This window comes from Eutrigla gurnardus (assembly GCF_963514095.1).
Source record: "Eutrigla gurnardus genome assembly, chromosome: 9".
Lineage (NCBI taxonomy): Eukaryota > Metazoa > Chordata > Actinopteri > Perciformes > Triglidae > Eutrigla > Eutrigla gurnardus.
This window is the reverse complement of record NC_139923.1, coordinates 13,470,969-13,484,998: the sequence shown is the minus strand read 5'-3', so window position 1 is coordinate 13,484,998 and position 14,030 is coordinate 13,470,969. Positions and strand designations below refer to the sequence as shown.

The window sequence follows — 14,030 nt, the reverse complement described above, 5'->3', positions numbered from 1 at the left end:
ATTTCATAGTTTCGGTTTAAGATCACAAATAATTCCATCCATGAAGATTTAAAACAGAAGCAATTTTGAGATGCTGGCATCGGTGAATCACTTTTCGCTTGATAATGGAATATTTGCACATTAATTTTCTCTTGTCTGTTGATTAATGGACTATTTCATTTGGGAGATACACACCAGTTTTGTTTGTGTTATAAACATTTTTGGTAAATGTAGCAATTTGCTCAATCACATACAGAAAGGTAACAAATTAAAGTGAGTACCTGAAATAAATGGGTATAGAATCTTAACTTTCGTTTGTCACCAATATGTTCTCAGTTACCTTTGCACCTGTATCATCACCGGAAAGCACAGGTGAATGAATACATCCCTATTATATTTGTAGTGGTGGTGGAATTATCTCCTTCTGTTATAATAATCTTATCAAAACAAATCTTCAATAACACCCACCAACACATCCTGTTCAAATATTTTGACCGTCATGCAGTGAAGTGGAAAGTGCACATAGAAAATGCGATCAAAATCAACAATGAACGAGGTAAACACTGGGCCTTGAAAACCCAAAACATTGCTTGTGTTTGGACACAGATTAAGCGATACCATTTTACCCATATTGATTCTTGGGACTATTGATAGTGCAGTCTGTTGATCTCAATCTCTGCTCTTTATATTCAAATCATGGGCACCTCCACTCTTTTTGAGCATTACATTAATCTATTTTAGGTTTCACCATGCAGCTCTCTATCCTGTTTTGATCTGAAGCATCAGAACAACAATCCTGCCCTCCTTAGGGATCCTAATGAACATCCTTACTCAAACGCAAACCCAGTGTGCAGAGAGCCGTGGCACTGTCTGGATCTTAGCATGTAGACACTAGCATCCACATTCATCACTGCTGGGCTGCAGCATCAGGGGGTGGTTTGGGAATAACCATGACTATGGCCACTAGGGTCTCACGAGACGCTGAGCTCCACTGTAACTAAACGTCTGGATAATAAATCAGAGCTGGGAAGTGTCAACAGAACTCCCTCCACAGGGAGCTTGCAGCGAGTAGAGCCAAGGCACAGAGAGCTGTCTACCAGGCCACCTGTACCTATAAGAGGCATGTTAAATCAGTTCATTTTGTTATTTATGGCTTGGCTCCGGACCAAAGGAGTTACCAAAGGAGGTAAATAATCAATTTCCTTTTGGCTGGTTTCCTTTGTTTGGTAGCTCTCGTCATTATTGCTCAATGACTTTGTTTCCCCGTTTGCTGTGCAAACACCTTTGTGTCTTATCCGTTATTGCAAGCACATGGAAATTAAGTTCACGGCACAGGCAAATGAACAATGCTTTTGTGACAGTGAAAACATATGTGAAGGTTTATGGAACACTATATTTTGGGGTGAATGTCAATGGTTTTCATGTTGTACTTGTATCTCATTGTAATTATTTGTGTCTAGGATAAGGACTAAACTGCACTTCAGCATTATATTTTTGGCCACTTGGGGGCAGTGCAACATGTTGCAACCACAATGGTGACATATCATCATCTGTTAAAGTTGATATAGTGAATGTGTAGCAAACGGGTTGAACAGTCAGCAACAATAGCACCTATATTTATTTCTGGTCATCTTGTGAATTTAAGTCCGATGCTCACTATAAGCTCATGTTTGTCTCCACCAACTAATCTGTGTCTCTAACTGCTATATCCTCCAGTATGTACACAAGCTAGTTGCTAACTTTGTGTCTGCTGTTTGGGGCTGAGCAGTTAGTGTGTATAGATGGTCTACCAGAGCTTAATCCAATGAAAATGGTCTGGCTGTTTTTGGAAACGTCTGAGAAGAGCGGTGAAACTGAACTGAAAAAAAAAAAAGTTAGCTGAAAGAAGCTAATCATTCTGCAGACCTGAGGGGAGCTGCAGTTCTGTAGTGTTGTCCCAACAAGCAACACATTTTATATTGCGCACAGTCGTTTTTTGACATTGCCAATATAAAACGATTGATCAAAGCAGCTACAATGTTTAACTTAGTTCTCGCAATTCTACTGTTATGCAAATATGCAAATCGCATTAGACAACAAAATGAAATGCATCAAAGACATCCAAGAGACACTAGCATCAGCAAGACTGCAGGGGCACAGCAGTGTACCAACTCTAATAATAGTCATGAGGCTGATAATTATAACTGCAGATCAGCTGTAAATATCAGCCTGGGTCACATTGCTATTTGTGGATTCCTTGGCGATGCACTGTACAGATCCAGAATTTTAAAAAAAATACCTCGATTTATCACAGATACGACTACCTAATGAATAAGTTAATTAACAGAACATGAAAACGAGACTATGTGAAACCTTTGGACCGTGTGTTAATGTGCTTCATTGCAGATCACATGACGGGTAAGCTACATTTGAGTAAACTACTACACGACTAAAACTTCAAACTCATATATAAGATCGTATAATGAAGCAAACGCAACTCACTTTATGATAGTTCATTCATTAGTCAGTATGCCATACAGTTTATACAAAGTGTGATATTTCCCCATTAAAAGTTTGTAATTCATTAATACTTTTTTCATACTACGGTGTTTGACATGCTAATAAATATCACACCGAGTTGTGGTGACTATAAATATCATGTATCATATCTTCTCTGTTCTGGCGCCTCAGTGGTATATATATACTGTATATACTGTATATAGTGATATATTGTGGTTTCTTTCTTTTGACAAATACTTATTGGAAGTCGCTTTGGACAAAAGCGTCAGCTAAATGCCGAAATGTAAATGTGAGGAGTGACAGGCACTAAGTGTTGGCTAATGCTATAAAAATGCTATGCCAACCAAGACATTTATCACAGTAAACAGCCAAGTTATCTCCAACAATCCACATATCCAACAAGCCACTTAATCACGTAGACATGTAGATGAAGTTTGCAATGCTTCACTTTGATTTTTGGTGTCTATTAGGGGTTAACTTAGATTGTTTAGAGAATGCAGCATGCTAATGTTAGCTACCAGCTTGCTAACACGTTTTTAACTATCAGGCTCTGATAAAAGGTGAACTTTTCAGTTTTTAGGTTCACAGTATTCTGTGTTCTAGACATGTTGACTTCTCCAACTTTGCACTTCATATTACAAACACTGCAGTGAGTGATGTATGTGTCCGTGTGGAGCTTTGAATGCAAGTTTCTGCTACTCTGACTCCGACAATGCCCCTTGGTGACGTAGTACACGCAACTGACCAATGGTGCAACTTCAGTCAGTTACTCACTTATTTGTGTACACTATGTTTGTGTCACTAGAAACTGAAACAGACTAATCTTTATTTAAATCTGAATTGCTCAAGTTGAATGATTGCATTGAAAAACTGAATCTACATTATTTGATATTCTATTCATCATTATTTAATCTGAATTATATCCTCACTGAAAACTATACACTCTCACATTCGGGTTTCATAATTCAAATTCCGATCTGTTAGTTCAATTTCAAATGTACCGTCTCATAATCATAGTCCTTGTTGAATCATTTCTGGATTTCTGACAAATTCAAAATAGTTTCGTCACTATGAAGAGACAGATACGTTAATTCACTCTCAATAGCAACATACAGCTAGACAAAGAAATATACTACTCTACACACACACACACACACACACACACTCCACTTTGACCCGCAGCCACACAGTGCTGTAATAACATATGACAGAACCCAGATGGCATCCTGCAGGCTACCCTCATCAAGATCAGGGAAAGGGGACGAGAAGCACTCCAACAACAGAGCAACCAATGACATATCTCACTTTCTCTAACACACACACACACACACACACACACACACACACACACACACACACACACACACACACACACACACACACACACAGACCACAGTTGAGTATACACCGGAGGTTACAGCTCTGTGATCAATGGAAGCAAGTGTTCACATTACCGTCACCCTTTCTTATGCTGTTCACACTCTTCTGGAGCCTCACATGACTCGTCCAAGTGGAGATGTGAGGTCAGCGTTTTACTGAATGTAAGCGTATGCAAAGGAGGGTCTAATATGTTTAAGATGATGCTCCATGTGACTCAGAATTACCCTTCAATTTACCTTTAAGGAGATGCAACGCGTTGGAGGGAGATAGGTGAATATATTATGCTGATTTAAAGGACTGGGGCAATGAGAAAGAAATGAGAAGCAGTTTCTCTTTTCCAATTATGGATGTGGGCAGTGAGATAGTCATTCTGTAGGCCCATGATATAAAGCTGTAGTGTTATAACGTCTGCTCGACAAAAAGTCTCACAAAATTATACAGGAAATCAAAGATTTCATGGATCACAATTTCAACAATCCCATGTTTATTATTTTTAAAGGAATAGTTGACACCATTCTCATGCATCTCCTTACAAAGGTGAGAAAACAAGCCCTGAAATGTGCCCCTCTAAAGCTCACTATTTAATAGAGAAGTCCAGATAGCAGCTTCTTAGTCCTCATCCAATCCTGACACCTGAACTCGGATATGAGTGGATACAGAGTACAGATCTGATAACAGCACCTCAAGAATACAAAAAATGAAACAGGTCATAATTCCCCCTCTAATATCTAGCTATGAAAACATCTCCTTATTCAAGCCAAAAAAATACATTTTACATTTGATCATATCATGAAATGTAATTTTACTTCACCCAATACTAATTTTTTACATCATACTGTAAATTGATGCAATCTCTGCGAACATTAGCTGTTATTTCATCAGAGAGGACTGTGCTGCCTGCCGGCTGCTAACAGACGACGTTACCTCCCTCTCAACTGATTTCAACACGGATTTGTTCTTCACAATGTAGCAATATCTAGAAAAGAAATAGGGTGCACAAGAGTATTTAACCACGAGTGTGTAGCAGTACAAGTAACAAGTAACAGGTAACTTGTATATGTGCAGTACCACGATGTACGGCTGGGTGGTGAGTGACACCTGTTGTTTTTGTAGTCGTTCAGCATAAACGAGTGGATATATTACATGATAACATGATACTGGATCGGTGATATGCATAATGGATGATACTCAATTCCCTATACTGGTATTGGGGCAACTCTACAATTTAATAATTATATCTTGTCTCTTTTATCCAGACAAAAACTGGGATGTTAAAAGACTCTTGTGGTTTTATGAGGAGCAGTGACTTCCTGGTCAACCTTTTGATTTCAATGTAATTAACAAACAACACGTGTTAAGCAGTGATCTCTAGGTGCTGGCACACGTACTTCCTAACCTTTGGACAGAGGCGTGCTACAGAGCCAGACTATTTATTACCTTTTATTTCCAGTATCAATCCTGGTATTGATCTTCTCATCTACCTCTCTTCAACAAAGAGAACACATGGGTGCATTTGCCATTAAGTCACATTATTTGTTAGGCTTCTTTGGTTGGATATATATGTTTGACTGACTTGAATCTTTATCTTCCATCTACACATCATTTGTAGCGTTCTTATTTTGATGTTTTCATGGATGTCGTCAGTAAAGGTTTAAAGATCCTTTGCCGTCACTTTCCCTAGAATCGTGGAACTGATTGACATCTGCCAAATTAAATCAATGGATTTTTCAAGATTTGTCTCAAAATCCATCTGTCTTTTCGTATTTGAATCTACGTTCGTGAGTGTGGGGGTTTGAGCTCTTACAGCCTCACTTTTACTTGATAATGTTAAGCCTAATAATGGTATTTAATAATAGGTATTTTTGTGAGAGGCCAAAGGTCATCTGAGTAAACGGAAAGAGTGTTTTTTATATAATTGTTCCACTAAAAGTGAACAGCAAAGTCCTTGACCATGAAGGAGTCTACATCTTTAAATTGAAAAAGGTGTTGCCATGGCTGAGCTCAAACAAAACCGAAATAGACATCTCACAAACCCTGTGACCTAAGGGTATAAATACAAATGCGTAATGACAGCCAGTCTCCCAATGACCAGAAGTCATTGGCTGCCGTCCACTCCATTAGAGAGCACACATAGCCTTGAGTGTCTGAATGGAACAGCATAGGTTGTTCCTTGACCCTCAAATGTAATCTTAAATCACATAATCTGTCACAAGCTATTCATCATCAGGAGTTTACTCGGTTTTTCCCCCAACAGAGAACAATACTGTGCACCTCTGCCTCCTCTAAATAGCAACATGACTGGGAAATGGAACTAAATATAAGGATTGCAGAGGAACTGTTGTGCGACAACTGGATTAACATTTGTGTGGGTTTCTGAGGCAGTAAATCATTTATTGTGCCAAATACAAGGAAAAAAGGAAAGCCCTAAATCGCTAGAGGGAGGAGGAGGTGTAATTCCCTGTGAAATGTTTTCTAGGCCATCATAAATGATTCGGGTGATGTATCAGCTTTCAATAAGAGAGTTGGGACAAATTGATTTGGAGTTAAGCATGTCCGCAAACATAATGAGCGTGAAAAATGCCTTCTTGAGGCATACAATTTGTGAAATGGCATCGGGAAAACGCCAATCTCAAAACGTGACCGCAGAAAACACCTCCAACGGTCACGCGTTCCTTAGTGCTTTACATAGGTAATCGAACCTCTGCGTGGAGCGAAATGTTCCCGCTGGCTGCCTACATATCAGAGTGCAGAAGACACGGTGGATAGAGATCTGCAGGGCTCGAGTAGAGACATCACGATGTGCAGTAGGTGGGCCATGTGGGCCTGTGCGACGGATCCATAATAGATGAAATATTCTACAGCCGGCCTGGTGCTGTAGCAAAGCCCTTACCTGGGTGGTGATTACATAACTGCTTCACTGAAACGCTGTGCAGGACGCGTCTCGCCTCTCCATGCTCTCAACACTCTCTTCCCCTCTCAGAATCACTTCATCTGTCCTTAGTGCAAACACACACAGACAGACCTGTTCACTCACACGTATGCAATTGCACATTCACATACGCACACACACAACATCACCACTCTCTTACTAGCACTTACAGACACAGATGCCCACACACGGAAGCATAAACCATCTGTTCAGAGGCTTGTTGAAGCACATTAGTTGTACCTGGCTGCAGGATGAGCTGCACTCTTTCTGCCCTTTATACCCTCAAGCCAATGGACATGTATAGACCCTGATCCAGATACACAGGGACGCACTGAGAGCCACTTACGTTCATGTGAAAGCAACTACTTCACTATTGAGTCATGCCAAACAAAAAAGAATGCTGGTCTTGGAGAAATAGATTGGTTGTCCTGCTTGCATGGACTGAAAAAAAAAAAAAAAAACGTTCCGTTTGTGCTAATGAGTGAGATTTAAATGATGTAGTCAAATACAAATAATACTAATAGAAAACAACTTTCCTCACAAAGCCCTACAGGGAATCTTTCATGCAGACCATTGTGTTGTTGTTGTTTTTTTTTATTATTATTGGATTTTCTGCCAAAAATGTGTCTTTCCAGAAACAGTGTCCCGGTTTTGCTTGTTTTCAAATATACTGCAGTGAGAGCCAGGGATCAAAATGCTAACCTTATGTTTAAAGTGAATAAACATCAATCTCATCTTACTCTCAAAATATCGAACCAGAACAATCTGCATGAATAGATAACACTACAGGCAAGTGAGATTCTCTTTTGTAAGCTGGGTGAGCTAACCCTTTCATATTTACTGTCAACATATATCACTGTTTCTCAACTTCGCCTGGTTGGTAAGCCCACATACGACATAATTTTGTATAGGCCAGCTACACATATTTTAAAAAAAACATGATATATCATAATTCTATTCAAACTACATCTAACTAACATCTTTAGTCTTAGAAATCTCCAAGAGCCCTACATGGATGGATCAAGTAACTCCATGTGGGTCGTCCTGACCGACAGGAACATTGACCAGAAATGATGAAACCATTGTAACTTGAGGATACAGACCAGCTGGTATTATTAGACCCACAATCCTCAAAGCCATTTTCCATTTCCTCTCCTAGTGACGATTCAGTATTTGCAATAAGTATCATCATCATGCACTCTTGGCTTTCTATTTATGCTGAGAATAGACGATCACTTGGAGTACGACCCCACCCACGCTCTCGCTCTCTCTCTCTGTGTCTCTCTGCCCTCCAATTATAGTCATTATTGGTTCATCCCAAGAAGCTAAGCCTGGGTGACCAATAATATCCGGCCCTGAGTGAGTTGTGAGGTGACTGGGAAATTAAATGTGTGAGTTGAATAGGAAGCACTGCAAACTGCTGCGGTTTAAACAAGCGGGATGATGTGATTGGAATCGCAGCCTCATGAGAGGAGACTGAAATGGAAAGAGTGAAGAGGTTTTAAGAAGAGGTGAGGAAGATAATAAGAGGGTGAAAATTAACAGGACATGAATCGAGAAGGTGTGAGAGGTGAAGGAAGTGAGCAACAGGAGGACTGACTTCATTATGTAGCAATTGATGATGGCTGCATTCCATTTAGGTGTAGAGAGTCCTGTGAGTATGCATCATTTATGAATAGTGTTAAAGGAATCTTGTCTAATCGCTAGTTGAGGACCATCATTTACTAAAAGAACACCATGCTGTATTGAAGAAGACTTTCAAAGGTATTGACAAGGAAGAAGAATGTGCGAGAACAAATCATGATACCTCTGGTTCTGCTGCACTGATTTTGACGCCTTTTTAAAAAGACCACTTTTAATGTTATTATTCACACCTACGTTTTTCCTGATGTGACAAGTATATTTTACTCTACATGTTCATTGTTGTCTGTCATTTCTCTTCTTTTATTGCAAGACACTAGAGGTTTCTCATGTCTACAAGAGGGGAGTGGGCGTGATTAGATCGGGTATCTTTGTAATGGGCTACAAGGCAAAAAGGTAGAGAACCACTGATAAGAGCAGGAAAAATAGTCCATGAATCAAATGAAGATTTCCACTATAAGCCGAGATGTTTCAAACCCTTCAATCATATCTATAATACATCTATTCAGCAGCAACAGATCTCATAAATCTGTTTTGTACAGTATTGACTTTGTAACATTTTAGCTAAAGTAGCCTCACTAATCTACTTGTGGAAGTCAAGTAATTGATAAATTAATTTCAGGGCATTTTTTTGAGTCACATTTCAGCCAAAATAAAAAAACATGTCCCTGTGTTTGCCTTTTCTCTTATGATTGAATATTTGCAGGTTTTGGAGTGTTGATCCAACACAATAAACAATGACCTCACCTCGGGTTTTAAAACAAATTATGATGGATATTTTTCACTATTTCTTAAAGGAATTTAGACTAATGGATTCATCAAGAAATGTGATGATTGATGGACAGTGAAAAGTAGCAGTCCTGCTTGAACGATGTGAAGGATGTGAAGATACTGTTTGACCCAGATCTGATGATTAATTACATTATTATTTACAAAAAGTAGAGTCTGAAAGTAAAGTGCTTTGCATTGGTGAATGGCAGGGGCGTTGCTAGACATAAAGCTCTACTGGGGCACAGGCCCCCTCTTACTCAAATCACAAAAAACATCCTTGAATGCCCGCTGCGTGTATGAAATGTGCTATACAATGTGCTATATTAACTTCCCTTGCTTAGCCCACTATTACTGCCACAGCCATACTGCTGCTGCTAAAACTGAAAGGCAAAAATGTAGAGATATTAATCTCTAATTCATATTTATTTCAACATATGAACATTCTCAACATGTTTTTGATGATTTTGGAGGATCATTCCCACATTTGTGAACGAAAAACATCAGACTTTTGGGGTTGGGGAAATCACTGTGACTATGTTTATTAAAGTATATATAAATATTAGGGATGCAACAATACAGTTAGCCCATGATTCAAAATTGCTATTTATATATATTCAAAAACTTGGCTTATAAACTGAGAATTTTTTTTTACACATTCAAGTGTATTCTATAATAAAATAAATAAATATGTAAAAAAATGTAACACTTTAAAATGCAAGTGCTCCTTAGCCTTGACAACTGGTATAGGAGAAAAGGGGGTGAAACAATTTCAAAAGTAAATGTACACATTTGAAAATAAGTCACTGTTGTAAATATAAATTCCATTAAACATAGAGTCAATGTTTTAAATAAACATACCTGTACTTCAGTAGCAAGTCACACGGATAATTTTGGTGATTGACACAGATATCCGTGAGTATATATATGAGTATATCCGTGAGTATATATATATATATATATATATATATATATATATATATACAGTGCTATGCATAAGTCCATGCTAAAGTTAACTAAAAAGAGGAATAAAAATCATCTTTTGTGAATTGATCTTAATGCCTTAATTAAACAAATGAGGAAAAATCCTACCTTTTTAGGACACCAATTTTCTTTGTGAATGAATTATGTATCGTAAAGAAATAAATGTTCTTCATTAAAATACAGGGTGCATAAGTATGGGAACCCCTATGTTAATCTCCCATAGAGGCAGGCAGATTTTTATTTTTAAAGGCCAGTTATTACATGGATCCAGGATACTATGCATTCTGATAAAGTCACCTGGGCCTTGGAGTTAAAATAAAATCCAAATCCTCACAACCCTTCACATACCTAGAAAAAATCATGGTTCTTTTCAGTTAGACTATTAGCTGGTTTGATTTGCACAGAGAAATCATTAGGCTAACTAGCAGTGAGTCGTGACCCCCCACTTTGCAGGTGTAAGAGTTAGTAGGGAGGGTTTTACCACTGAGTGGGGGTGCTTTTCATCTCTCCTACAGTATGCATGCTTAAGATAACTCACTACCAGAGTTATCTTAATTATACAGCTCAGACACGAAGCTAACAGTTTGTTCACTATGAGAGATCAAATACACCAACACCCACAATCTTGAATTTTGAATAAGAAACACATGCACAGCAGATAGACATGTAAACCAACAGGGAAGACTCCAACCATTTATACTACGCAAAAAATGTCACCTTCAAGTCACGTCAAATGAAATTAAACTGTGTTTTTAAAATGCAATCAGAGCCACTGACAAGACATATCAAATTAGTCCAGTTTCCATCAGTATGATCAACGTAAACATGATCCATAATGACTGATGAATGAAGTTGGAATGAAAAATAACAGAACTGGAAACTTAACTATAAATATTTCTGATAATACAGAGAAATTGTAGAATTTCTTCTTGCATTCCTGCTTTAATTGTTATGTTGCCTTATTTGACATATTTGCAGAATGCAAACAATGTGGTTTAAATATTGAAACTGTATTTTGAAGAGGAAAAGCAAATACGAGACACACTACTGCAACTGCACTGGCTGGCCACATCTAAAACAACTCAGGAGGAAGGTTCCTCTCCCTCAGCAGAGACATTACTCTGCACATTCCACTGCAATATTGTGTGCATGACTTACCAAAGAGCTGGCGGTGGAATATAAACTTCCCAGCTACCATGCCAGTGATAATGGCCAATATCCAGCATATCACTTTCACGATGTTCCATCCGAGGCCCGGGTACTTGTTGAACAAGAAGGAGAAGCAGTTGCCCACCACAATCATATGAGCCTCTGTCTGACTGTGAGAGATGGGGTCCTCGGCGAAGATGAGGAAGTTAAAGAAGGTGACGAGGTAGGCCACGATGAGCCGCGACCACGGGTGTTGGAAATAGTAGCGGAAACGGGCATCTATTTCCATCCTGCTGAGCCCCCCAGCTGCACTACACCTGGAAGTCAGAGAGAGAGAGAGAGAGAGAGAGAGAGAGAGAGAGAGAGAAAGTGCTTCTTTCAGTCAGATTACATTACACTCAAATCGGTAGGGCAGATTAGAGCGAAAACATCCCTCAGACTGAGATTAGTGGTAGAAATATAACTGAGGTTTGGTACGGATTGGGATTATGCTAAATTCAGACGACTCCGATCAGCACCAGTGCCAAGAATGCACCTACCTGGAGATTGTTTGTGGCAAAGAGACTTTCCCATGAATGTTAAGATTATCACCCAAATATTACATAGAGATCCGTCTGTTGGCGGATGCCAACACGGCAAACAAAACAAAAAATCAGCAGTATGAAAACATGTTTCAACTGTTGAAAAGTGAATGTGTTCAACAAGAAGTTGAAGTTTTAAAGACTAAATTCTACATCAGTCAGTAGAAGAGGTCGAGGTGCAGATGTGTCATACCTGGATAAGGTAGAATCTTGAAGCTCTTAGCTGCAAAGCGCTGGCTTTTGACAGGCTTATGCTCTCAGCCTGTCTGATCTGTGCTCCCCTCAAAAAGAATATGGCAGCATTACGCCGATGCTTTGCCCGGGAACACCTAGCAAGCAGCGGCAGCGCTTCAGTGACTTCCCGACAGTACCACCCCTCTGTGTTTTTAAACGCCGGCTACATTCATTCACCCGTGAAGTCCACTCTGAACTCCCTCGCTGTAGCCTCCTGTGAGTCTGACTTTGCTGGAGCTGAACTTTCCCAAACACGTTCCCTGACTTGACACGGTTTCCTAAAAATACCACCCAGAGTTCAGAAATAGAGCTGCCATGTGGCTATTAAATTTCCCTGGTATCATGTTTGTCTTGTCATTATGAGGCGAAATTATGATTTAATCATCCCAGTAAAATGCTGAATTATATTTCTGCCCCCCACCCCCCCATTCTAACTATTAAGGGGACTAGCTGTGACAGGAGACCTGCTACCGGTTTGAGGTCAGTGGCTTTGTTGAGACCCAAACATGCATGGAGAGGAACTCAGCCAGAGCACCCAAAGGGAACCTGAAACATGCTAACACAGAAAGGACTTATCAACTTGGGATACACAGTGTGGCACATGGCAGTGGGCTAGATAACGATGGACAAGCTGAAGTTGAATTTGCTGTGATATAATCCTATTTAACATCTTCATCATCATCCTGCTGCCTGTGGTAGATCCTTCTAAATGATCTGGCTTTCCTCAAAATTATGTTTGGACTGACAAAAAGCAAATACAGTCCCTAAGGGCTCCAGGAAATACACTTGTGCCAGATGATCTGTCCATTCCTGAACGGACTAGCGCGTTAAGAGCATAAGACCACACGGCGCCGCACACATCCCCTTTAATGTCACAGCAGCGATGACGCCAAATGTCACATCGCCGACCCCACGTATCTCGGAGATAATAACAAGCTTGACTGGAATTATCCGATTACACAACTTTGATGTCGATGCACCCGGCGACATCTGGGACGGCCCGAATTTGCGCGAGCCCTACCCGCCGTGCACCTCGGTACCGTGCGGTGGACGGCCGTCATGAACGCACCTGCTCCACGCCGTTTTTCCTCTCAGTCGACAAGGCAGGACTCGAAGCCCCCCCCCTCCGCTCCCGCACGGCTCTTCCTGTCACATCAAGCCGACTGCGACGCTCGAATCATGGCACGCACGAGACGACATGGGAGGGTTGTGGAGGGATTATCCATGCGACCTGTTGTTGGGATACGACAGAGGCACCCCCAAATCCTCTGCCATTGTGCTGGACAGTCCATGCGCCGGGCGGGCCGGCTCAGCCGGGCGGTGCTTCGTCAGCGGGTTCCCGCCAAACGGTGCAGATCCTGGGCTGTTCTCGGGACGCTGCTGCTGCTGCGGACTGGATGGAGATAGCCGGGTCCACACATCACGCATAGCATCTGTGCAACGCGATAGAGCCAGCACACATTATTCACCAGCGTCAAGTCAGAGCCAAGGATGTACAAGTTCCGCGCACACCTTTCAAAATAAAATGTGGTGAATTCGGACACGTTTTTGTCTGTAAATATCGGGCAGTCGGATATTTTAGTGCACGTATTTGATTTGGTTTTGTTTGTGTGGCAATGCGTAGGCTATGTTTTTGTGTAATAATAATGTATTATTATGTAACTGTGGTCCAGACACCTTTAGCATTTATTTGTTTGTTTATGTATGTGTTATTTGTTTTGCTTTGCCATTCAATTGACATTGAAATGAGGACGTGTGTGTGTGTGTGTGTGTGTGTGTGTGTGTGTGTGTATAACATATATTTATGTATAGCCACATTTAAATGTAATGTATTCCACAATGACATGCATGATTAATGAATAATGAATTTCAGACATATCAGCATT

The 14,030-nt window shown here is 40.2% G+C and overlaps 1 protein-coding gene across 2 annotated transcripts in view; it reads right to left on the bottom strand.

The window, feature by feature from the left end:
• tmem117 (transmembrane protein 117) overlaps positions 1-13,714 on the bottom strand; it is a 43,214-nt gene extending 29,500 nt beyond the window's left edge. Inside the window, exons 1-2 of one of the 2 annotated variants that reach the window (XM_084018587.1) lie at positions 13,214-13,714; positions 11,339-11,646 (exon numbers count right to left, since the gene is read on the bottom strand). In XM_084018587.1, the coding sequence (XP_083874713.1) occupies positions 11,339-11,618 (280 nt within the window). In that variant the 5' untranslated portion in view covers positions 11,619-11,646; positions 13,214-13,714. Of the gene's footprint in view, positions 1-11,338; positions 11,647-12,103; positions 12,209-13,213 lie in introns of those variants that run through there. The other variant, XM_084018588.1, reaches the window with a different exon arrangement.
• Positions 13,715-14,030: the final 316 nt, after the last annotated feature.